The following is a 25,416-nucleotide window of genomic DNA, read 5'->3' on the forward strand; positions in this document are numbered from 1 at the left end:
TATTATTTTTATATTTATATATTGGATTATGTGGAGTTGTGTAGCTGTGGTTCATAGGAAACAGTTGTACTGGATATTTTATTATTGAATTTGTTTTGGCTGAAAATTGGGACCTTTTAGTATGCCACTTTCACAGCAACAGCTGCATTTTCCTGCATTTAAATTTTTTTTTATTTACTTATATCAACAAAAACAAATCATCAATCAAATTAGTGATTATTTAATCCAAAAAATGTGGCCTTAATTGGAAATTAAAATGTCATGAAACGAACTTTAAGGATTTTAATAATAATTTAAATAATTTAATTATCTTTCTCTAACAGTATTTTATTGGCTGGGTTAAATTTTGAGGATAATGTCGTTGTTCGGAGGAAATCCGACACTTTTTCTCAGTCAGTAAATGCAGCATAATAGTGTTGCCTAGTAACCAGTAACGCTGCGAGTCGATCCCAACGTGGGAATCTGCGGAGGAAATGACGTCAGGTTAGAGTCAATGTTAAAAACTGCATCCGGTTACTACTGGAAAATAATAGCCTCAGTGGTGTGAATTCTAACCATAGACTGTATAAAATAAAACAAAAATAGCTCATAAGAGTTTAATTTAAGAGCTTATGTTCCATTTTCCATGGTATTCTTGATAATAACCAAAATCATGATCAAGAAAACCATGTAAAATGACTATATATTAGCTCTTAAATTAAACTCTTGTCAGCTGTTTTTGTTGTTAATATATTTGTCCAAACAAATGCACCCTTAGTTGTACCAGGCATTAAAATGAACAAGAAATTGAAGAAAACAATGGTCTAATATTTTTCTTCATGATTGTATAGTGGACACCAAGACCATCTACTTAGTAACTCAATAATGTGAACATTGATAGTTGAGGGAGAATCAGATTTAGCGCTGTCAGATGATGAGAGAGATGTGTTTGAACCTGGCATGAAAGAATGATGGTAAAGAAGCAGAAGAAGAGGAATAAGAAAATAGTATTTTACAGTAAACTAGTAATTCCATGTAATATAACACCTATAATGCAGACATGTTATGTATCAGTGTTCATAGTTTTACTTTGAAGGGGCTTCTCGCTGTGTTTCCGGTGAATGTGTCTGGCTTGATGCAGCCGCAGTTGCTGTTTTCCCTTGAACATCATTAACGGACATTCAGCCAACAGACACCGTGATGACCGACGCCGCCGCGGGGATGCCGGTAACCGTTAACAACGTTAGAGAGACACCAAAGTGAATTCAAAAAATATATTTATACTTTATCCAATGTGTTGTAACAAGTAGTTAAGGCAGGGATCGTGACAAGGCGGAGTTAGTTCGCTAAATATAGTTTGATAAGCGAGCCAACGTTAACGCTTAACTTTAACGGTCGTATTAACATTAAAACAAAGATGTCGGAGCAGAACATCAGCCTGTTCGACCTGTTGAATTTAGCCATCGAGACGCCTCATAAAGGAGCTGTCAACTTCAGCGCCCTGCACGCCCTGCTCCACGCCGTGCTCCGGCAGCTGGGGATCCGGGAGATGAAGACCAGGTGGAGGGACACTCCTCCCGGTGAGGAGTACCAGGACGCCCTGGAGGGGATCACCGCTCTGGAACAGGACCAGCACCCGGAGGAGGACCCGCTCCGGGCTCAGAGGGACATCTCCGTGGCTGAGCAGGAGGTTCAGCCCGGCACAGAGCTGCAGGAGCGGGTCGCCCCCACGTCCCGTCCCGCTTCAGGCGGCCAGTGGAGGTTCGAGTCCCGCATCCAGACCTGCGAGGACGGCGTGTCCAAGGTGAGAGCAACGGCTCGTTCAGTATAAAAACGTTATTATTATTATTATTATTATTATTATTATTATTATTATTATTTTAAGTATTATAATTAATCATTTATTATTATTATTATTATTATTATTAGCAGTATACTCAAATACAAAATCATATTCCTTTAATGTAGCTATCTAAATATTTGTTTTAAAAGAAATTCAAACGGTCAAAAAATTTGTATTGTGACAAATCTAACTATAAAAATAAATAAACTGCTTATAAGACTTGACTCCCACCGCCAAACCTGAACTCATAAACTTTCATTTCTGGTTTTATTCTCTGTATTTTCTATCTATTTGTGTAGTATTGTGTAAAGCGACTTTAAGTACCTTTTAAAGCGCTTTATAAATCAAATTTATTATTTATTATTATTATATATATTGGAAATGTTATATACAGTGTTTTATACATGCGTTTCCTCAAGTACTGTGGTATAGTACAAATTATTCTTGAGCATTTTCATTTGACTCCACTTAAATTGAATTTTCATCTTTACTTCACTACATTTATTTTATAATTTTCTATAGGAAAATCAAATGCACCATTTGGTGGTGAAGTCTTTCTTTACTTATCTAAAAGTACTGATACTATAGTGTAAAATTGCCCTGCAATCAAAAGTCTTGGTATCAAATATACTTAAAGTGTCAAAAGTAAAGTTCCCCATTTGGAAACGATGTATGTTATATGACTGGATTATTAATGCATGATTGTGTTCATCACTTTAATGCATCTGGAAAAAATTGAGCTAATTATAATTACTTTTTATACTGATTGGTGTCTTTTTAAAGTTTTATCTTAATCTGTAATAACACATCATTTATTTATTATTGTTCGATATTTTAAATCTGAATCTGCAACTTAAGTTATGTCAGATAAATGTGGTGCAGCTAAAAGCAAAGTATAATTATAATGTAGCATAAAATGGACAAGAACCTTATAATTTGACAGACTTGAGTAAATATTCTCATTACATTACAATGAAACTACCCAACAACAGTATAAACAATATTTAAAGCTAGCTCTGCCTCAGCCAAACACACTGTAAACACTACTTAATGCACCAGCATTAATATTATTATTATTATTATTATTAATAATAATAATAATAATAATAATAATAATAATAATGATATGATAGTAAAACACTCCCAGGGGGATTTTTTCTTTTTTAAAGTAAACTATTGAACAAATAATCCAGCACCGACCATATACTGTATTATTATGTATTATCATATGTAAATGCACATGTAAATGGAAAATGTGAAGCCAGCTTTTGTCATAATATAACAATATTATAATTTGTTTGTTGATTCTATTTTATATAAATTCTGCAAAGTAACTGAAGACACAAATGAATGTAGTGAAGTAAACAATACATTATTTACCTCTGAGATGTGGTCGAGTAGAAGAATAAAGTAGTGTTTTTTGGTCTTTTGTTTTTGAGATTTAAACATGTACTTATATGGGTTTTTGTTTGTTTTTTGTCTTGTTTTGTTTGTTTTTGTTGTTTCAAGTGTTTTGTTATAATCAAAGTTTTGTTGGTGTAGGCTACTGAAAATCAATTGTTTGTGATGTCAGACCATCTTTTTTTTTATTGTTCAAGTAGGGGGCAGACAAACATAAGAAATGTTTTCTTCTTGCTGCTCCTTTCCAATCATGAAGGTGTAGAGTGTGTCTCTGTACACATTTTGTTGTCCACCTTCACGAAAGGAACAAAATAAATGAATAAAAATAAGGAGAAATACTCAAGTAATGTGCAAGTACAAATTAATTGTACTAGAATATAGTACTTTAGTAAATGTACATAGGTACACTCAGCATTGGGAAAAACCTTTACCGCTACACAAAACCTTTATGGACCAAAAAAACAGCAGTGGACGGCTCCTCTCTCTCCGTTGCAGGACGGAGAGATTTAAAAGATCCTTCTCTCCTACAGCCATCAGGCTGTCTCATTCTAACAGAGATTCTACCAGACTAACTGAATTTCCCCTCAGGGATGAATAAAGTAATTTTGATTTGATTGATTGTGTCAGAGACCACACCCAGAGTAGAGATGATAAACCTGCTGTGACATCACTGATGAGGGGGCGGAGCTTCAGGTGAAATGACATTTTCTTTAAAGAGTGAAAGAGCTGTGAGTCTGAGGCAGCAGTGGCTCTTCTTCTTCTTCTTCTCTTGTGTATGTGGCAGGCTGCAGTGAACATTTCAGCGTAGTATTAAGCGGCTGCTGACAGCAGAGGACAATAGGAGATGGGCGCCACCCTGACATCTCAAATGACCTCTGCGTGTCTCTGTTCAGGTTTCTGTCAGGCAACTTCCAAGCGAGGGCTAAGGAGAGAGGAGGATTTTCAGGATTACACAAACCTTTATCTTAGAAAGACAAAGACCTGAAGAGGAGGAATAAGGACAGTGTGATTAGTGTTAAAGGTGGAGGGTTTCTGGGACACTGTCCAGCTCTGCGTCACCTTTTCCTCCCTGGCTCTTGATGCCCCTCCTCTGTGTGATAGGGGGTAATTAGTCCCCTGCAGAGATGACTCTGGCTGTCAGGGGATGAATAGCTGTCAGGTGAAAAGCAGGACATCGGGCAGGTGCAGGTGATGCTGCGTCTTTCAGAAGCCCGTCTGAATCATTCATGTCCTCTGTGGGCATCGTCCGGGTCAATGCGTATCCGCTGACTTCACTGTGGCGAGGTGACCTGGCGTGCCCTCGTCCACCAAGCAGCCCCCATCTGCAGCGTCACCACAGTATCTGCCACATGTCAGGCAGCGCCACGCTTCAACCATTCACCTGTCACACCAACGGTTTTCATAAAATGTCTGTTTGGCTGTGGAAGCCCCGCGGTGCATGATGGGACTCTGAGAACAGCTGAGTGACGTCTGTGGATCAAAGTGCACCAACATTCAGTCCAGTTAGCGTCCGAAGCAGCAGACTAAAGAGTGACACAGACGTAGGGCTGGGCGATATGGACCAAAAGTCATATCCTGATATCTTTAGGCTGAATATCGATATACGATATATATCCCAATATTTTTATCGCAAAGCGAGAGCAAATGTTCAGTCAAAGCCAAATATGACATGTCACAAGTAGTTTTATTGAAATCAATAATCAATACATTTTATTTTAATCAAGGGCCCGCTTCTGGCAGAAGAGGCCAAAAGCAGCAAGTATTCATGCAAAGTACACATGAAAATGATCTGCAGCTCCTGCTCCACTGACTGAACTCTCTCACTGACACACACTCATATTTTTTTCATATTTTGTGTTTTTATCATTTAAAACATGTAGGTTAACATTCCTAAAAGGGCATTAAAGGTTTAAAATTATTTAAGAAATGTAAATTTTACAGTTATGATCAAGACTGAAGTTGGTCAAAAGATTTAATGTATTGAAAGTGAAAAAAAAAATTCATATTTAATATTTGTATAGCACTTTTTAAGAAGTGAACATTTTTTGCACCAAGGGTAAAAGGTGGGGTATTTTTTTATAAACTCACACTGCTCAAAAATTAATAATGCATTTAAATCAATGTTGTTGTCAATTATTGATGTATCCAAGGGTTTAATAATCCCCCCCAATAAATTCCAGTTTGCACTTATTATATGGAAAATATTTCATATTTTGAATGTTTTTATCATTCAAAACATGTGGGTTAACATTCCTAAAAGGGCATTAAAGAGTTAAAATGATTTAAGAAATGCATGTACATTTTATAGTTATGATCAGGACTGAAGTTTGTCAAAAGTTTAAATGCATTGAAAGTGAAAAAAATATTCATATATTGTATTTTTATAGCACTTTTTAAGAAGTAAACATTTTTTGCACTAAGGGTAAAAGGTGGGGTATTTTTTGACAAACCCTAGTAAGGGCAGCATTTATATATTAAGAAAGAAAAAAAATTTGACTATATCGATATATGCGATATGGTCTAATTCCATGTCACATTTAACAATGTGAATATATATATATATATATATATATATATATTGCCCAGCCCTACACAGGCGCTGTTTTGATTTGTTTAATGCATTTAATAGTTCAGTAAAGTCGACTTCTTAATGTCAAAGGCCACACCACCAGGCCTGTCATGATAGATTGTCCCAGAGATTAATGCGATAAATGATAATATGTCATTTTAAGTAAGCACAAATGCACTCTTTTATAAAGCAATAAACTTTAAATTCTTCAGAATATTCACACATGGATGTGAAAAACCCTGTTATGAACCATACATCTCAAAACAAACTGCAGGTCTGCTGCTCCTCTCAGTTCTTTGATTTCAATGTTGAGGACTTTTCAGTTTCCTGCTGCTGCCTTTGAATCTCTTGGCTCTTTAATAACTGTTGTATTTAAATGTGATGTTGCTTTTGCACTTTGACTTGATTATTTTGTTGCAATTCAGCATTTTGAATCATCTGGTTGCTGAAATGTAAAATGTATACAACAGAAAGCTGTGATCTGAATGATGGAGACATTTTTACATTTAACAATCAATACAGGCTCTGGATGATGGTGAGGCATTCAAATGAGAATTAATTTAAAATAATATCCCCATGTTAGGGCAAAATATTGTTGATTAATGCACCGTCCTGCTTTAAATAAACATAACAAAGACATAAAACTGTAGTTTGCAGAGTAGAAATGCTCCATAAGATGAAGCAGTCCGGGTCAGTTACGGGTCACTATGAGTCCTGCAGTATGTTGCCACTTATTAACCAGCTGTTAGTGATTCAGCTCCGTGGGGTCGCTATGCATCACTTCATGTCCGGACACATTCAACACAAGTTAAACACACTCACATACAGCTCAGGAATGTCCTTTGTTTCATCTGTGTCACACACACACACACACACACACACACACACATGTTTACTCTGCCAACACACCCGGACAGCCTGACAGGAAATTGAAATAACCTGTGCATGTGGAAACAAGTGTAACAGCTGATTAGTCTCATCTGTGAGCCAGGGTTTGTGTTTCTGGGGGTCACTGGGGGTCAAAGGTCAGAGGGATGTTTCCTCTGAGTCAGATTACTGAAACGTTTCTTAAGTTTAAACTGTCAAAGTCCTCAAACTGAGGCGTTTGAGCTCTGCAGTGAGAAGCTTTTAACACAACCCTGAACCCCAAAAAAGTGTTCTGAAACATAAAAAAACAGAATGTGATTATATTTTAATCCTTTTGGCATATATTTCATTCAAAACAGGACAAATACAATTTATTTTATCTTCAAAACGGAAGACTTTTGTTCTTGTAAATATAAACTGAATTCTAAATTCAGTGTCCCAACTTTTGTGGAATCAGACTTGTATTGTTGATGATGTAGAAAACAAGTAATTTAAACTTTATGAACAATGAGTGATTTTTGAAGTGTCTGTCTGATTTCAGGCCCTGATGCTCATTCAGGAGCTCCACAGCCAAAAAGACGATCTGAAGGTAGAGTTGAAGAAGCTCCACAACCAGCAGGAGGTCAGACCTGATCAAAATAATTACCATAATATAATGATAGTAAAAGTAATTATGACATCATGAAATTGAAAAATGTGTTTGATGGTTAAAAGAGACACTGATCGTTTGAACTTTAAGATTGAAGACATGAGAGACATAAATTAGTCGATTTCTGCAAATTTATCTGCAACCTTTTCAAATTATTTAAGAATCAATTTAATATTTAATTCGTATGTGACATTACATTGAATATGTTTGGGTTATTCAATTCAAAAATCATTTTAATTACACATAAAGAGTCATCATTTCTCCATGAAGTAACTACAGCCTTTAATATAATTATTGTAAATTGAGTTTTCATACTTTCCAAATGAATTAAAGTCGTATAAAAATGTAAGATAAGATAAGATAAAACTTTATTAATCCCAAAGGAAATTAAATTTAAAAAAATCTAAATAAAAATTAAAATTAAATAAAATTACAACAATATATCATATAAATATAAATATTAAAAATAACAATATAAAAATAAAATAAAGTGTCAGGAGTTAAATGGGTAGAGTGCAGATGACATGGCAGGATGTAATAAATGCAGATATAAATCATATATACATTTACAACAATAAATACTGAAAATTGCTGTATTATTAATACACAAAATCTACAAAAAGACATGAGTAATGCTGTGACAGTTTTTTAAAAATAATTTAAAGCTTCTTCTGAGGTTTTGAATGAAGCTTTTAATGTCTGTCTCCATATTTTATCATGCATCAGCCTAAAAAAAGGAAAAATTCTTGAACAAATTTTGGAATTTGGTGGCCAGAGAGTCAGAGGAAACTGTGCAGAGAGGTTTTGGTGATTGAATATGAATTGGAGGGAATAACAGGACCCCCCAGAGTTAATTACACTCTTACAGTGAGGTGTTTCTTGTCAGATGGTTGGTGATGAGGCAGAGACGGTCTCAGACATGGAGCAGTGCTGCCACCGTGTGTTCGCTCTGGAGGAAACTGTGGTGAGTGTGTTGACACAGAGTAACACCAGCTGTTCTCCCTTCTGTTCTCACTGTTTAAACTACAATCTGAATCTCCCGTGATGTCTCCGCTGTGTCAGAGATCTCTGAGGGAAACACTGCAGAAGTATCCAGACCCAGAGGAGCTGAGTCAGTTTGTGTCCTGGGACGTCATGCAGTCGACGCTGCTCAGCGAGAGAGAAAACCTGCAGCAGGTGAGATCCAAACACCTTTTATCACTACAACTAAAGACATCACATCATGTCATATCATATGCAATGAAATGGGTCCGTAATTTAATGTTTACACATGGAGATCTTAAGCCAACGTTGAGTTGCTTGTGATCTGTGCCTTTTGTCAGGGAGCTCCAAAAACTGTAGTGTGAACTAAACTTTACCAAACATTCTTAAGAGAATCTGACAGCCTCACATTTATATACATGATTAGATCAGCCTTATCTGTTCTGTCCTACAGAGTCTAACTGCAGTAACTACGCAAAGGGTAAAACTGAGAAAAACGGCTTTAAAGTTTTTTAACGTTTTTTAACTGGCCAGCCAAATGGGTAATAGGTAGGTTAGTGATATGACACTTATTTCTACATGTATTGACAACGCCATTTTTATTCTAAAAAATCATGACGATTTATTTGACCTTTGACCCCAAAAATGTAGTTACTGCACACTGGTTTTGCATTGCTGTAAAAAGATCTAATAGTAATGCACAAACAGAGTGCAGTAACTACAATGTTGTTTTGAAAGTGTTAAACAACTGTATTCAAAGATTTGTGTATTTTAGACTTGATATTATAAAGTAATGTTTTATTTTAGTATTTATATAGTTTTATCTCACTGTTTTACTTAATCACTATCTAGATATTAATTTCTCTATCAAATAAACTTATAATTTATATTGTTCTTGCCTTCACTATTCAACACAAAGAAGAAATACAAGGCTACACTGTATTACAGTGGATTTTGTAGTTACTGCAATTTTACATTATTATTTATCTGAAATAAAGCAAAATTGAAATCTAATCATCATCATCATCTAAACATCAATGAGTTCATTTATAGTTATCACTCAATTTCGACCAAAAACGTAGTTACTGCAGTTAGGCTTTGTAGGGCAGTGTTATCTGTACACAGTCAGACAGCACAAAAGCAAGTCAGAGAGGCTTCTTCCAAAGCTTTTGTTAGTCAGCTAAAATATATCCGTCTATTATGTGGACAAGTATTGCCATTTTATTTAGAGTTCAAATCTGTTAATTTTTCTGTATTCTGTACGATTTGTAAACATTTCTAACTGATTTTATCCACCAACAGACTGATGAAAACACTTTAAAATCTGTGACGTTAACAGTTGAAATGAAGCAGAAACCTGAGCATTGTGTCCTTGAACATGCCTCTGTTTATTTTTCACAGGAGCTTGTAAATTCAGGGGTTGTTGATCCAGCCACATACACACCTTTCAACAATAACTCGACTGCTGCAAACACTGCACCTTCTCATGTCAGCACACCCTCCTCCCCCCACCCTGTGGACGACACCGAAGGGTCCGCTGGACACATTTCAGCAGACACTCGGACGGCCACAGACGCTGCGTCCGTCCTGTCAGAGCCTCAGCAGCAGGCTGATCCTAACACAGGCCTCATGGCTGCTGGTGTGCCCCTGACCAGAAAGCCCAGCGGCTCGCTGCGCTACTCGGAGACGGTGCAGGCCCTGAAGGACATTGGCAAGCTGAAGGAGAGGTTCAACAAGCTGGAAGCTCGTGCTGCTGCGCTGGAGGAAGGAAAGGTGGACCAGTCCCAGCTGACACACTTGAAAGAGCTCATACCTAACAAAGGTAACTCTCTCACAGTTCAAACTACAGCTTCATTTAAATGCAGTATGACATGTTTGCTTTTGGAATCAGAATCAGCTTTATTGACCAAGTTTGTGTTTAACATACAATGAATTTGACTCCTGTTTTTGCAGTGTTCTCAGAGATAGTGAAATATAAATAGGCAAACAGTTGAACACAGAATAAAGTGATCAATGTGCACAAATATACAGTATATCCTTTATTTAACCAGGTAAAAGTCTCATTGAGATTAAAAAACATCTTTTCCAAGAGAGACCTGGCCAAGAAAGCAGCACAAAAAGAGACAAGTTACAACATTTAAACAATTAACAACATTTAAATCATAAACAATTAAATAAAAATACAGCCATCACAACAACACTGAAGGAGCCTCAGTAGCCGACTCATAAGGAGCAGTCACACGGACCAAGGGAAATGATTTCTTTATCCTTTAGAATCGAATTTGAATTCACCAGTTGTGATCAGTTCAGACAGTTTCAAGTCATTTTGCAAATTATTCCATGATAAAGGGGCAGATTAACTAAAAGCTTTCTTACCTAACTCAGTTTTCACTCTTTGCACCAGCATCTGTACAATATTTTGAGAGCGTAGACCATGTCGAGTTTTGTTTTGACACATGTATGCACACAGGTATGAGGGGAGTAGCCCAAGAATAGATTTAAAGATAAAAACTAACCAATGAGACTGCCTACGAACATACAAAGATGGCATTTCAGCCGTGGCATTCAAAGTACAATGATGTGTGCGATTTCCCAAGTCAGTAATGAAACGCAGAGCACAATGATAAACACAGTCCAACTTCTTAAGGCTCTGATTAGTTGCATTGATAAAAAGCAGATTGCCGTAGTCCAGTAGAGGCAAGAAAGTTGCAGAAATCAAATTTCTTGCCTCTACTTAATAAACAATTAACAAAATGTACATATATTTACATTTACATTTAGTCATTTAGCAGACGCTTTTATCCAAAGCAACTTACAGAAAAAGGGAAACAATCAAGCTATAGTGCGATAAGAGGCGTCAGTGCAGCAATAAGTGCTAGTGAGGATTCTTTAAGGAGTACAGCTGTGGTGTGGTGCTAGGAGAGAAGGTTATCTCTGAAGAGCTGGGTCTTCAGGAGATTTTCAAAGGTGGAATATATAACCTATATATATACAAATAGTGAAGAAATAAACAACATATACAGGTAGTGGATGATCGGTCCAGTGTATTCCACAGCCTGGAAAAACTGTTCCTGTGTCTGGTAGTATTGGCGTTCAGTGATCTGTACCAGTTGGAGTTCTGACGTCAGTTACATGAGACGGTTGATTTCATTCTTTTCTTTTTTTCATTTATCCTTTATTTATTTCTCAAGGAATCATTGAGGGCAACCCCTCATTTACGATGATGTCAAGAGTACAGAGAAAACAAAATGAAGAACAATTAGCACAGACAGAACACTTGAAAATATTAAAAACAGTTGCAGTGAAAGGCAGAGTTATTGGTTATCATGGTTTTAAACTGGCCCTTACTTATACTTGTGTTGAATTTGAGTGAATGTTGTAATACGTTCCAGGTAGAAGCAGCAGGAAAACTGAAAGTATTTTTTACAAATTCAGTATTTGTCCAGGGAACATTGAGCATTAAGCAATCACTAGAGCATTTGGATAATTACTATGTGATCGGTTTAATAAAGTGCTGAGGTATGGTGGCATGTCGCCTATAAAGACTTTATAAATGAAAAGGAACCAGTGCATGTCTCATCTCACAGATAAAGGTGCCTATACCACCTTGTTGTATAGGATGCAATGATGGGTGGAGTAACTGTCTCCAGTGATGAATGGGAGTGGAGAGTGATAAACAGAGTCCAGTGGAGTGAGAGTGGAGGCAGAAGCATGTCTATAGATAACATCAGAATAATCCAGAACTGATAAAAAGACAGCCTGAATGATAATATCTGAGTGAATCAATCTTCTCTGCAACTAGCCCTATTTCCCAAACACTTATTAGGTATTCCTGCAGAAGTTTTTTAGCAGCTTTTATCCTGGATCTGTTTCCTTCCTGAGCCGTACTAATGATGTCTTATTGTACATGAAGGTTCACGGGACGTGTCCAAAGACCTGATGGAGCAACTGAAGCAGCAGAGAGCTCTGATAGACAGCCTGATGAGTGACAGAGAAAAGGTGGGTGAGAAACACAAAAGCAGAGGATCCAGAAGAGATATTCCTGCTTTCAGCACAAACTCCTCAGTATCACATGGTCACGTGATACTCTTCTGGTTCTGATGGTTTAATGTGTCTTGTCCAAAGCTGGACAGTTTGGAGGACATGTTTATGAACCTAACGAGCCAAGACAGAGAAATGGAAATGAGCTCAGTGGCAGCTTCAGGCAGCGAGAAGTCAGACAGCAGAGCGTCTCAGGAGCTCAGACAGCAGCTGTCCTACCTCAGGTAAAGACAGGAGACACAGGGAGACAGATCAGTGGCAAAGGAGGGTTTACAATAACATCACAGTCATGATTATTAAATTCTATCATGACATCCTTTGTTTGGGTTAAAAACTACAGTGGTTGTCCACAAATTCGGACTTTTATGCTTGTCGCCTGACATATTTCTGAGCCTCAAAACAATTACATGCAAACAAAGTTTATGTTCAACAAATAAAGAAATTATTTTAACTTTTCCAGTTTTATTTATCCACCAACAAATGAAATAATTTGTTCTCCAGTGGAACACTGCAGACAAACCATCAGTGCAGTTCATTTGTTAGAATATAAAAACTAAACCTTTATTTTGCAGTTCATACGTCCACAATCAGTTAGTGTGATGTTTCAGCCCTTTGTTAGCGTTCAGATGAGTTCAGATGTTCTTGTTGGTACCGTCGTGTGCAGGAAGTGTGTGCAGAAGCTTGAGGAGGACGTGAGGCAGCTGAAGGTTAAACAGGCGTCATCAGAGGAGAGAACAACAGACCGACAGCTACAAGATCAGGTCAGACAGGAGGACGAGTCTCTGAGTGTTAGGGTCATTAATGTAAAGACTCAGCTGTTGTTTATTCTGAGTATCATCTGTGTCACAGCAGCAGCAGCTTAGACCTTTTATTTGTTTGTTTTTAAACCTGAATCATTTACCTAAATGGAGCGTACTGAATAGATTGCAGCTTTATAGATTAATTTATAATACTTACATTTGAATTCTAAACCTTTTTTTCTGAGGTAATGAGGTCATAAAATATAACGCCATTCAAAAACCTACGACTTCTTTCTACCCTCAAGTTGCTTAAAATGTAGTTATTTCAGGTTTAAGTTTAGTTTTTAGATATTTAGAAGACAATACAAGGTTTTTTTTTAAATTGAAACAATTGATAAACAAAATGTAGCATTTAAAGTTTTAGAGCCACAAGCTCTAATTTTATTTCTATATTTCAAATATTTCTGAGCATTTATCGTTTGAGAAGTGTTTCATTAGAGATAAGTTGTAAAACTGTAAAATGCAAAGCAGCAGCTACTGAAGAGAAAAACTTCTCCCAACACTTGTTTCCTGCACGTCTAAAGTGCTGCAGCTGTTACTTTACTTTCATATGTGTGGTGCAGCATTGCTTTTATAAAACTGCTCTGAAAATGACTAAGCAGGTCTCACCCTGTGCAGAATCTGCAGTCTGATAAACCTGAGTTAGTTTAGAGTTACAAGTCTATCAGCATGTAAAAAGTTAGTAATAAAAGCCCAGAATGAGGCCAACAGATGAGTCTAATGTCAGCTCTCTGCCCTCTGACCCCAGCTGGACGACCTGCGGGGCATGTTGGAGGACATGATGCAGTCCTTGACCTTTGAGCTGTGTGAAGCGGGGCAGGATGAGGGCGAGGATAGCCAGGGTCTCGGTCAGAGTAAAGAGAGATCAGCTTTCAGCATCGGTACAGTGAACGTGGGCAGGAAGCTGGGCCTTCTGTTCCAGCACTATGAGCAGCTGCAGGACAGAGTGAGCAGCCTCCTCCAGCAGCAGACAGGAGACAGAGCACGGCCGCTGAAGGACACAGAGGCAAGATACAATCTATAGCATGAGACCGCTTAGTTCACCTGAGGCACATGTGTTGACTCAGAGCTCAACAGCACATTTACTGCCAAGAAGGAAGTGGGAAGAGATCTTTATAAATAACAAAACAATGGTGCGGGGAGCCGGTTCTACCAGACTCAGATAGACATGATATGTTGGAGAATGAAGTTTGGTTTTAGATCTTCTGATATCATGATGGTGGATACTTATGTTTTAAACTATAAGCATGCATGTAAAGTGATGAGTTATGACTGGGAGGAGGTCCCAGGTGAGACGTTGAGGTCATTTCTGGGTCGTTAGTTAACCTGTGAGACATTCTCAACAATGGAACACAAGTCCACTTCTCTTAGACACAACACACATAGATATCCTGTGACCTGGTATCAAGTAAACATTGTGAAATGTGGTGTAGGTGTTTTACAAGTTATCTCTGAAATGCTAGTGTGTGTGTGTGTGTGTGTGTGTGTGTGTTTGTGTCAGAACGTGGAGCTGGTGAATGATGTGCAAAAGTCGATCCTGCAGCTTCAGACCGACTGTGAAAAGCTGCATGAAACCAGCAGATGTCTGCACGAAGACAACAGACAGAAACAGAGCCACATAGAGGTAAACAAACAAACAACTCACTTTGTCGCCGTATTTATTAACACATTGTTTCAACTAAGATAAAATCAGAGATTATTTATCCCGCAGTGGGGAAATTTTGTTTTCACAGCAGCTCAAGATACATACACATAGATGTAGACAACGGAATAAAGAATATAAAAAATAAGACATATACATACATTCTATACACATTATATACATACATTTCTGATTTGGCATTTATTATTAATATATATTTTTTGTGTTTGTTTGTTGTCAGACTGTCAGATAATGTAGCAGATTTTCACTAGTATTTGGTTTGACAGTGTGATAATGCCTGTGAAGTCATCAAATGCTTTTATCACTTGAAACAAGGTGTTGATACTGAAAATATGCACCAACTTACATTACTGTATTATTCATCCATCCACACACTACAGAACAGTATTGGTTCCCAATCTTTTTATTACTTTGACCTGTTAAAGTGAAGCAAAATTAATTTGTAATTTGCAAGAAAAGAACAGAGTAAAAAACTCTTTAAAAAAGGTTGATGTTGTGTTACAGACATATGTTTTTCTGCTTCCTTTCCTGTTTATTATGTTATTCTCCAGGCTTATTATTCTTCAGTTTCTTCCGGGGGTTTTTTCGGTCGACCTTTACTCCTCCCAGAGTTTTGGTCACACATACACTAAAAAGGTATCAAATTATTCGCCAAAAACACACCAAAAAGTCCCCCTAATGTTACCCTATGGAGAGGCTAGAGTGGATGACATCATCGCTGGAGTGCAAAGGGAGAGAAAAATTTGTCAAAAAATAAAACTGAGCTCGAGGCCGCAGATGCCACTCTACAGAAATCATTTATACATAGAAATGTAGGAAAATTCGTCTTCTCACTCACATTGGACTGCTAAAGCTGTCAGAGTTATAGTTTGGGCGTAGGACGCACAGATGATCCACCAACACGCACCCACAGCCTCATAGACCGGCATGGTAAAGAGGCGTAAACATTTCTGGAGGAAAGCAGAGGTACCAGTTTCTTCTGATTGCTCTAAAAACCATTTCTTCATTTCTCTTCACAAAACACAAATGTAGACGTTCAAGAAGAACTCAGGATGTTCAAAGTGAAGACAGTTTACTGATATGGACTATGGTTTGGCCAAAAATGCTTTCTGTTTGAGGTGAACTTTCACCTGATTTTTTGTCTCAGTGGCGTCAAATGGAACAGGAGCAGTTGATTGCTCTGCTCTGATTGGTGCTTACATGACTTCCTCCTCTTTTCCATTTTGAAAACAGTTCAAATAGTAATCTAATAATGTATGTATGGATGCAGAGTCAAGCACACTCAAAATTTCTTTAGAAATTTTCAAGTCGCTAAATATTACTGTTCTTGTTTGCACAGGAGCTGTACAAGACGACGGAGGAGCTGGATGAGAAGAAGGCCGATAAGCACATGGTGGAGAGTGAAATAGTAAGTAAACATGCCGGTTATCGGAAGGAAAAGTCCTGCAGGTCTGTACTCTGTGCTGAAAGGGGGGAGGATCATGTGTAGCATCATAACACAGAGGAAACTGTCCTCTTGTCTCCTCGGACTGAAGAAAGCTGATAAATCTGCACTGGACAGCAAAGTGAGCCGGCGGCAGTTTGACTCTGCGACGGAGCAGCTCAACGCCATGTTCCACGAGCTGCTCAACAAGGTGACGGGCCAGGAGCAGGACTGGCACCAGGTCATCGACAGACTCTCCACAGAGATGGAGTGTAAGGTAAATATCCAGATGTTCCAGCTATAACGTCCCAGAGAAACGTGTCGGGGCTCTGCCTGTGATCGTCTGTGGCCAGGCATTTGACCTCTGACCCCTCTGCAGCTGAACAGGATCGAGCTGGACTCTGTGAAGAAGCAACTAGAGGATCGCTGGAAGAACATCCATGAGAAGCTGCAGGCTCAGGGAGCGCCGGAGCACGAGGATGCAGCGGGCATCAGGAAGTAAGAGCTCACACTCACCAAAACTAGGGATTTATGGTATGGAGGAAACTTGGACGAAATATTGTGAATTTCAATGGAAAATAACAAGCTCAACCTCCTGGAGAGTGATTGGCTGGAAGAGTCTCAGCAGATTCTTTATCACACCTGTTCAGTATTAACATCACTCAGGGTCTTCCAGCTAGCAAATCATTATCACTTGTTCTGGGCCTGTCCAAATGTAAATGCTTTCTGGTGTAAGATCTACATAGAATTGGTGACAATATTTGGAACAAACATTGGGCCTCATTCACGAACCGTTCTTAAGAACAAATTTGTTCTTAAGTCCTACTTACGAAGATTTCACGAAGATTGTGGCATTCATGAATTTTTTCTTATCCAGCATTATTCTTAGGTAAGAACAAATCCTACGAACACTCAGGAGTACTCTTAAGCACATATCAGTGCTGACATGTTGGCATGGTTGTGTTGTCTTCTTTTGTTAAGTTCAATAAAATACATTACAATGAAATTTCCGTCATATTTATGTATTTATTTATTCATTTCATTTTTTTTCTCATTTTTCATTTAACTTAAATTAAATGTGCCAACGCTTTAACATGTATGAAGAAAATTGGAAATCATGGCGTCCATTAGTGATACCACTCAATTTATAGGTGGCATTTCTCCATCCACGGCCTACAAAACAATGGCATATATATTGCTGCTGCAGGAGGGCTCTGTCCATTCTGGTTCTGTTACAAGTTGGCTCTGCAGGGCTTCATATGTGATAAAAAAAAAAATAATAATAAAATCAAGCCAAAGTTGCAACCCCTCAGTCCAATACTAAACACATATTTTGAGCTTACACACTATGGTAAACTCCTGCCCTACAGGGCACACGTTGCACACACACACACACACACATATATATATATATATAAAAAGTATTATTCCAGAAAATAAATTGTTTGTTGTTGCAACCTGCACTGGCTGCTAAATTTAATTTTCATCCTCCAAGTGATCTCCTGCAGCAGAACTTTCAGTTCTGAACTGCTAAAGTTTTTTTTTCTATTTACCTGTGCTCCAATGGATTTACGCTTTGCTTTAGGCATTCTGTTGCTGTTTCCTCTGTGTGGCGTCTGCACACGGCCCTGCTGTCTTTTTTATGGGCCCTTTGATGGGCATTAATGGGCGGTTACCTATGCTAATCCTATGTTAATTAGACTCATCTGGCACGGCCGCTCAATTTACGAGGAGATGGCATTCATCAATTTAAGAACACGGCTGCGAACAATTCAGCGGCTTAAGAACACGTTGATGAATCTGACGTAGGGTCTTCTTAGAAATCTTCTTAAGAAGGACTTAAGAAAGAATCTAAGAAGGTTCTTAAGAATATATTGGTGAATGAGGCCCATTGCTTTTAATTGGGATACATTTCTTTATGGGCTTCTGCACTCTACATCCTCAGATAAAAACACAAAATAACTTTTTGGCATACTGAGTGTAGCTGCTACAAAAACTATAACAAGGAAATGGCTTAAGCCAGACAGCCCATCGAGTGGTATGACATCATCTACGATATCTTTGTAATGGAAAAAATCACTTTCTCTGTGAGGCTTCAGAAAGACAAATTTGAGGAAAATCTGGGAGAAGTGGTGATTGTTCATCGCCCCGAAACGCCATTCTTTTGTTCAATATTATGTAACTATAATTTTTTTAATTTTATTTTTCAGTTTGTTTGTTTATAACTTGAAAAAAAATATGGATCACAATGCCAATTATCATAATGGTAATAACTGCTGTAATGTGCTATTGAAATGTGATTCCAAATAAAGACAAAATGTGAAAAAAAAAAAATAGGGGTTTACTAAACAGGAAGTAATCACAAGCTGTGACGTAACCAACAAGTTAAACTGTTAAAACGTAACATTTCCGCATTAAAACATCCAAACATGTGTACCTATGTTTATATTTTCTTAAGTTATGTACTGACATTATCCCAGATGTTTTCAACATTGTTCAAAACCAGAGAAATCTAACATATTCAGTTATATTTATATTTCTTCTAGTTTATATTGCTTGTTTAGTATTTACTAGTGCAGTGCCTGTAGGAAGTATGTATTCGTATAGTGGGAGATTAAGTAGATAAAACACTTATTTTTCATAAGGTATGCACACCATCCAGCACATACACATTGAACATTGATATTCGCTGGAAACTATTTGAATATTATTGGAAAATCGAACCTTGTAGCGCACTTTAAAACTCCGAAAGATAGGTAGGCTAAATAGACTTACAGATGAGATGAGTCAGGGTGGAAATCCAGAGTGAATTGGGTTACTGACCAGGTGTAGGCCTATCACACAATGGGGCGGAGCTCCCCTAAAAGGCGTCCGATTGGAAACAGTGCAATGCCTCAAAGCGTCCTACGTATATAATGATGATATTTAGAAAAATGAATTCAAAAATCTTCAAAATCGAGGATGCACACCTTCCTGCCATGCGCAAGCCACATACCAAATCTTAGGTCAGTCTGACTAACGGTCAGCTAGATATGCCCTAGACACACATACACACACACACACACACATACACACACACACACACAGACGCTTCTTGCTTTTATAGATAGATTTTTATTTTATTGATGCTTCTTCTATTTTTGCTATACACAATTTTCCGTTGTGGGACTCATAAAGGAATATCTGATCCCTCTCTTATCTTAATATGTGAGAGAGTAATTATAAATACAGTGTCATAGAATTATACTAACAAATAAACAGTATTATTTTCTGCCATACAGCATCATCTTACAGTAAACTAGTGGAGACCGAATATATTGATATACTTTATTATCAATCCAGCTTAGTAAAATTTGTTTCCCTACGTTTGTAGAAGACCGAATAGTTTTTCAATCAAAAACATGCAATTTCATATAATTTTGGACCATTATTATTATTATTATTATTACCATATAAATGTAAGAGCACAAGCAGATACTAAAACAAACAAAACCCCAAAATGTTAGTGACCAAAGTTTCAAGATAAATGCCGTGAGCTCGCAGCATGTTTATTTCCATATGAAAGCTGTTGTTTGTGTTTATGTTTGTTGTTTGTGTTTGTCTGCAGGCAGCTGGTGGACAGATTTCACTGCCTCTCCTGTGACCGACCGGTCTTCATGCACACCCCCGGACAGTGAGTTGATTCTGACAACACTTATATTCCAAACACTTTTTTTAGGTACCTTCACCAAAAACTTTCAAACTCACATCCAAATTGTTATGAATGCAAAAATACACTGTGACAGAATTCATTTATACTAATTGCCAGTGTATATTAACACGTTTTAATTGTTTATGAAACTGTTGATTGTTTTATTAGGGATCAGCAGAGGACATGTTTAGCTCTGAATGATGTCAGAACACCAGTTTACATGTTCCAGCTGTATCCATTCAAACAACAAAATGGATCTAATGAACAAAATTACCAGATTATCCTGCAAGAATATTTACTTTAGGAGATATGTACAGATTAAGATTCTGTAAACTGATCCTGGTTTTGAGATGCCACATGATTTTTAAATTTTAAAAAACTACGAGATTTTGGTTTACATGAGTGCTGAAACAAATCAGATTATGTTGATAGGAGATATATGTTTATACATATATTTTCACATGTGTCTTTATTGGGTTGCTAATACACAAGAAATGTACATTTCAAAGTACATGTCGCCCAGTATTATATGTTCAAAACCATATGAAATACAAACTTTGCTCTGTGATACTAGATAAAAGAAAACAATTTTTTAAGAACTATATTTAAATTGAAGAATATTCCAAACCTTAAACATGAAACTACATTGTACCCTTGAATATCACCTCCTTGCTCTCTGACCTAATGTCCTCTTGTGTTTGTGGCACTAAAAGGCCTTCAGTGAAGCTGCCGTCCACTCCTGGATTCCCCTCACACAAGTCCATCAGGCCGTTCACCGTCTACGCTCTGGAGCAGTTCAGACAGCACTACAGGAGGTGAGATCAGCAGCGACCTGCAGTTTACCTTCTCACTCCATCCACTGTGTCCTCTGTTCACCACCAGGGGGCACAAGACTCCCAAAGTCATTCACTCAGACAAATAGAAGCACAAACATCACTTCTACAGTCTAAAAACTCTCAGAGAATATGTTAGTTTGTCAGTATGTGACCCACTGTAAGCCGGTGTTGCCGTCTCAGTCTGAAACCAGGGACCAACCGCCACACCTTTGAGGCAGCAAGCTCCAGCAGGAGGAGGGAGCAACTGCAGGAGAGCCACACAGCCATAAGCAGGCAGGTAGAGAGCACCAGGAGGACCAGACACAGCTTCAACAGGACAGGACACAACCTGATCCACTACCAGACCAGAGGCCTGCAGTGAGTCAGGGACAGGACAGGAGAGAGTGCAGGGGAGAGGACAGGAGAGAGAGGAAAGGGGACAGGATAGGGTAGAGAGGACAGGCAACAGGAGACAGGGGGAGGACAGGAGAGAGAGGACAGGACAGGGGAGAGGGCAGGGGACAGGAGAGAGGGCAGGAGAGGAGACAGGACAGGAGAGAGAGGGCAGGGATGTGATTGATCACTCTGCAGCAGCACTTAAACAGACTTTAATTAGCTTAATGTGAGCTAATAATTAAATCACAGCTCAGTAACATCACCTGTAAAGCACACTGATATTAACGTTGGTAGTGATGCTTTCTCCTGTTATTGAATGCCAAAACTTTTATTACAGGGGAGGGGAAATACTTTATTACCCACCTGCTCCTCTAATATTAATCCTGCCTGAATATGTTACACACATACAGTACTGCCCCGTCTAAGTAATGAGATAAATATAAGAACCAGTCAAGTTAATATTCATTATGCATTTCCTTATATCATTTTGGTCCGAAAAAAAGGGAGTAGGCTGAAGTAAAAAAATACTTATCTAGGTCTATCCCCTGGTACTTCACACTGTCAAATAAGATAGTTTCTCTATATATAGCCACTTAATGTCAGATAAGTACATATATATATATATAATTATTATTATTATTGTTTTATTTTTTTCAGGCAACCATAGTATATCAAACTATTTAGATACAAACGAACAAACAAAAAACAAAACACTAAACACCTATGTTATTTATGTACTAAATAAACAGAAAGGGGCCTAACACAGACCCTATCAACAATTCATCGTCTATGGTATCGAATGCTTTTTTGTTTAAGACAAAGTGGCACTTTAATAACCGCTGGGGGAAACACTGTTGCTGCAGCAGTATAAAACAAGTTCATGAACTGCTGACTCAGTGTTTTTTTTTGTTTCTCTGAGCAGCGAGCGAGTCTCAGAGATGGCTGACCACAGTTACTTGGGCATGTCACGGAGCTGTGGGGGGAGTCACACTGTCACCTCTGCCAGCCAGAGACGCAGCGGCCTGCAGCACATGAAGCACCACATCCAGACGGAGGGGGACTCCGGGCTGATCCAGGTACCTTCAGCCACCTTATTCTCATGTTAACTATTTATCTAAAGATGCATCATTTATATTACCTGAATCCTCCTGCACAGCTGGAGTTTACCATGTAATCAAACAGAACGGGGTCAAGAGGTTTTTTTATGTTTCTCTCTGTTTTGTATCGGTTAACTGTCCTCTGTTTGTGTGCTCACTGGTTAGTCGGAGGAGGTCGACATCGTCGGAATGGACGGCCACATTTACAAAGGTCGCCTGAACGCATCTGCCAGAAACGCAGAAACGAAATTACCTACAATCTCCAGCAAAGATGGTAAATATATTCTATTTAAATGGATTGATTAAATATATTTTTATTGTTATGTCTTCAGATTTTTGCAGAACTAATCTTATCGTATTCATTGTTATGCACCAAAACACCGAAGCAAATTCCTTGTATGTGCAAATGGCAATAAACTAATTCTGATTCTGAATCTGATTGTAATTTTGGTTCTTCAAAAACTTTTTGTTAGGATGGCAACCTGATCTGAGTCAGATGCCTTATCTCTACCTCTTTTTCAGAAACTTCAGATACTTCCTGTTCATGACATCAATATCTCTCAAATATGTGTTTTTATTTATAAATATGAATATATATATTTAAAATTCTAATGCACACACAAATACACTTGTATATCATGTTCATATTTTTGTTTTTATATTATTTTGTTATTTTCATTATAACTTGTTGTTGATGTTATACATATGTTTTTTTCTATATCAGTTTGTTATTAATTTCTTATAACTAACCTATAATTATGAAATTATGAAATTTTAGATGGAGGCTTTAAATAAGCCCATATGGATTTTCTGCATTTCCCTGCACTTTACATTATTTGTTATCTTTGTAATTTTATGTTATTATAACTGTCCAAATAAATAACCCTAATATTTAGATAAGACATTTCTTTATAAGTCCCACAACAGGGAAGTGTACAGCACCAGAAATATATAAGGAATTATGATTTTAACAAGAAGAAATATAAAAATTAGATAAGAATTGCACAGTGGGATGAGAACACGCCTGACTGATGTATTGGAAAGTAGTGATAGTTGGTTATTGTCAGTTATCATAGGAGCGGTCTGCAGCTTTAGTCCAAATGAAAAGCCTGGCTGGTTAAAGTGAAGCACAAAAACCTGAAGCTCTGAGAGTCTCTGCTCTGCTGTTCAACATGATTTATGAGAACAGATATAAGTGTCTCATTGAGCTGCAGCTGGCGGTTTGTTGCTAACTCTAGTTCCTCTGGCAGCTGCAGGAATGTGCAAAACCAAAGACAAAGCCAAGACCTCACTGCCCCACAGACCTGCTGCGTCTCCGGAGGCAGGACACGGCGCTGCGGCTCATCAACCTCACAGTGCCAAGAGCGCCCAGTGCAGCCGCTCAGGTGACACACACACACACACAATATAAAGTTGTGCATGCAACGCTCTGTTCAGTGTGTGTTGTCTATTGTGTGAACACGTCCTCCTCCTGAACCGGGGCGAGTTTACCCAAGAAGCCGGGCTTATTTTTGTCGTTCTGACTCATTCTAATTCAACTAGATTCCCAGCAGAGTTTGCTCTGTGGGGCTGAATGGAGTGAAAATGAGTCAGTCGGGGGCGTCCCGGTGGCTCACACCGGTAGAGCGCTTACCATATATGCCGTGTGCTTGCTGCGGCGGAGCCGGGTTCGAATCCGGCCTGAGCTCCCTTTGCCGCATGTCTTCCCCTCTATCACCCCCTTTCAAGCTATCACTATCAATAAAGCAACAAAATGCCAAAAAAAATAATCTTTAAAAAGAAAATGAGTCAGTCTAACAGAAACAAGCCTGGCTCATTTGGTAAAGTGACTTAATGGAGCCGGCCACCGATCACTGCAACACAGAAGACAAAGACGTCAAACTGAGGGCGACTTCTGTTCAGACTGTCATACCTGCAGAACGCTTCCTTCTGGGGAAAAAGATCCATTGTTGCAGTTTGGTTCTGGTTCTGTTTGTTCAAGGACTAAACAGAAGTTATACAGACACGAGAAGAGAATATGGAACTGTGAAACAAAAGGAATATCAACCAGATATTCAAATTAAATGAGAGCAGGGAGGGAAGAGGAGATATCTTTAGGGTGCAAAGTCTTGAATGTTTAATGTTTTCAAGGTTAGGAATATTTATAAATTTGATTATACCCCTTTAAAGTTATTTTCAACATGCTGCCGTTTCAGCTACACAGTCACTCATGTCAACTAAACATGTTTTACTATTTAGAATCCAGAAGTCCTGTCTCCTGGCAGACCCTAACCCTTAATGAGAACTTAAAAAACGTTGTATGAGTTGCAATGAGCACTGAAGTTTTCTCATCTTAATATGCAGATATCTCCTAATGTAAATATTCTTGCAGGATAATCTGATAATTTTGTTCATTAGATCCGTTCTGTTGTTACAAACTGCTGTTCTGAAATCTGGCTGCTGAGTATAAATGAATTCTGTCATGGTGTATTTTTACTGTTGCATTCGTAACAATTTAAATGTAAGTCTGACATTTTTTGGTGAAGGTACCTAAAAAACAGAAGGAATATCAGCCAGATATTCAAATTAAATGATGGGCTTTAAACATTGATCATTTAATGTGTTAATGAACCGTTTGTTATTAATATGGAGCTATAATTTATTCTGCTTTTAATGTTAGCTATCACTTTATCTGATGAAGCCCTGACTTAAATCTAAAGTGGAACCGTGGCAGAAAATGTTCCTCAGGATAATAACCGTTTGAATCCACCTGATAGTTGAGTGAAGATATTTCAGTCTGGACCAAAGTGGTTGACAGATAAAAATATATGGGTAAAAATATATAAATATTCTGAGACAAGAAAAGTACATATGAAAACATGAATTGAAGCAAGAGCTAGAAAGCTTCCTGTATGTTAGTAGCACAGCTTGTCTCTGTGTGTGTGTGCAGCCTCCAGCGTGTCGGGCCGGGACTGGCCCGTGTCGGCTCTGGGCTGCACCTCTCACAGCTCCGTCACTCAGATCACAGAGCCTGCAGCCGACCAGCTCGACCTATAGGGGGCGACACTCACTCCACTGTTATAATGTGTAATTACCTTCTGCACAGAGGAGGTAACCCACTTCAACACTTTTTTACTGTAATTTTATTGATTTGTTGCTTATTGTTGTAACATTTTATTGCTTTTGCACTCAATGTCCCATAAATCACCTGTCAGACACCAA

The 25,416-nt window shown here is 38.1% G+C and overlaps 1 protein-coding gene across 1 annotated transcript; it reads left to right on the forward strand.

Moving 5' to 3' along the window:
- Nucleotides 1-1,156: 1,156 nt before the first annotated feature.
- Nucleotides 1,157-25,416, forward strand: LOC131983641 (glutamine-rich protein 2). The gene is made up of 20 exons (XM_059348403.1): nt 1,157-1,783; nt 7,201-7,281; nt 8,195-8,272; nt 8,371-8,484; nt 9,691-10,111; nt 12,203-12,288; nt 12,415-12,554; nt 12,995-13,091; nt 13,879-14,136; nt 14,632-14,754; nt 16,133-16,201; nt 16,329-16,493; nt 16,596-16,714; nt 19,824-19,889; nt 20,621-20,722; nt 20,924-21,100; nt 22,041-22,194; nt 22,381-22,489; nt 23,466-23,600; nt 25,145-25,416. Exons 1-20 carry the CDS (start codon nt 1,397-1,399, stop codon nt 25,249-25,251), a joined length of 2,988 nt encoding a protein of 995 aa, XP_059204386.1. The 5' UTR covers nt 1,157-1,396; the 3' UTR covers nt 25,252-25,416.

This window comes from Centropristis striata, chromosome 13 (genome assembly GCF_030273125.1).
Source record: "Centropristis striata isolate RG_2023a ecotype Rhode Island chromosome 13, C.striata_1.0, whole genome shotgun sequence".
NCBI lineage: Eukaryota > Metazoa > Chordata > Actinopteri > Perciformes > Serranidae > Centropristis > Centropristis striata.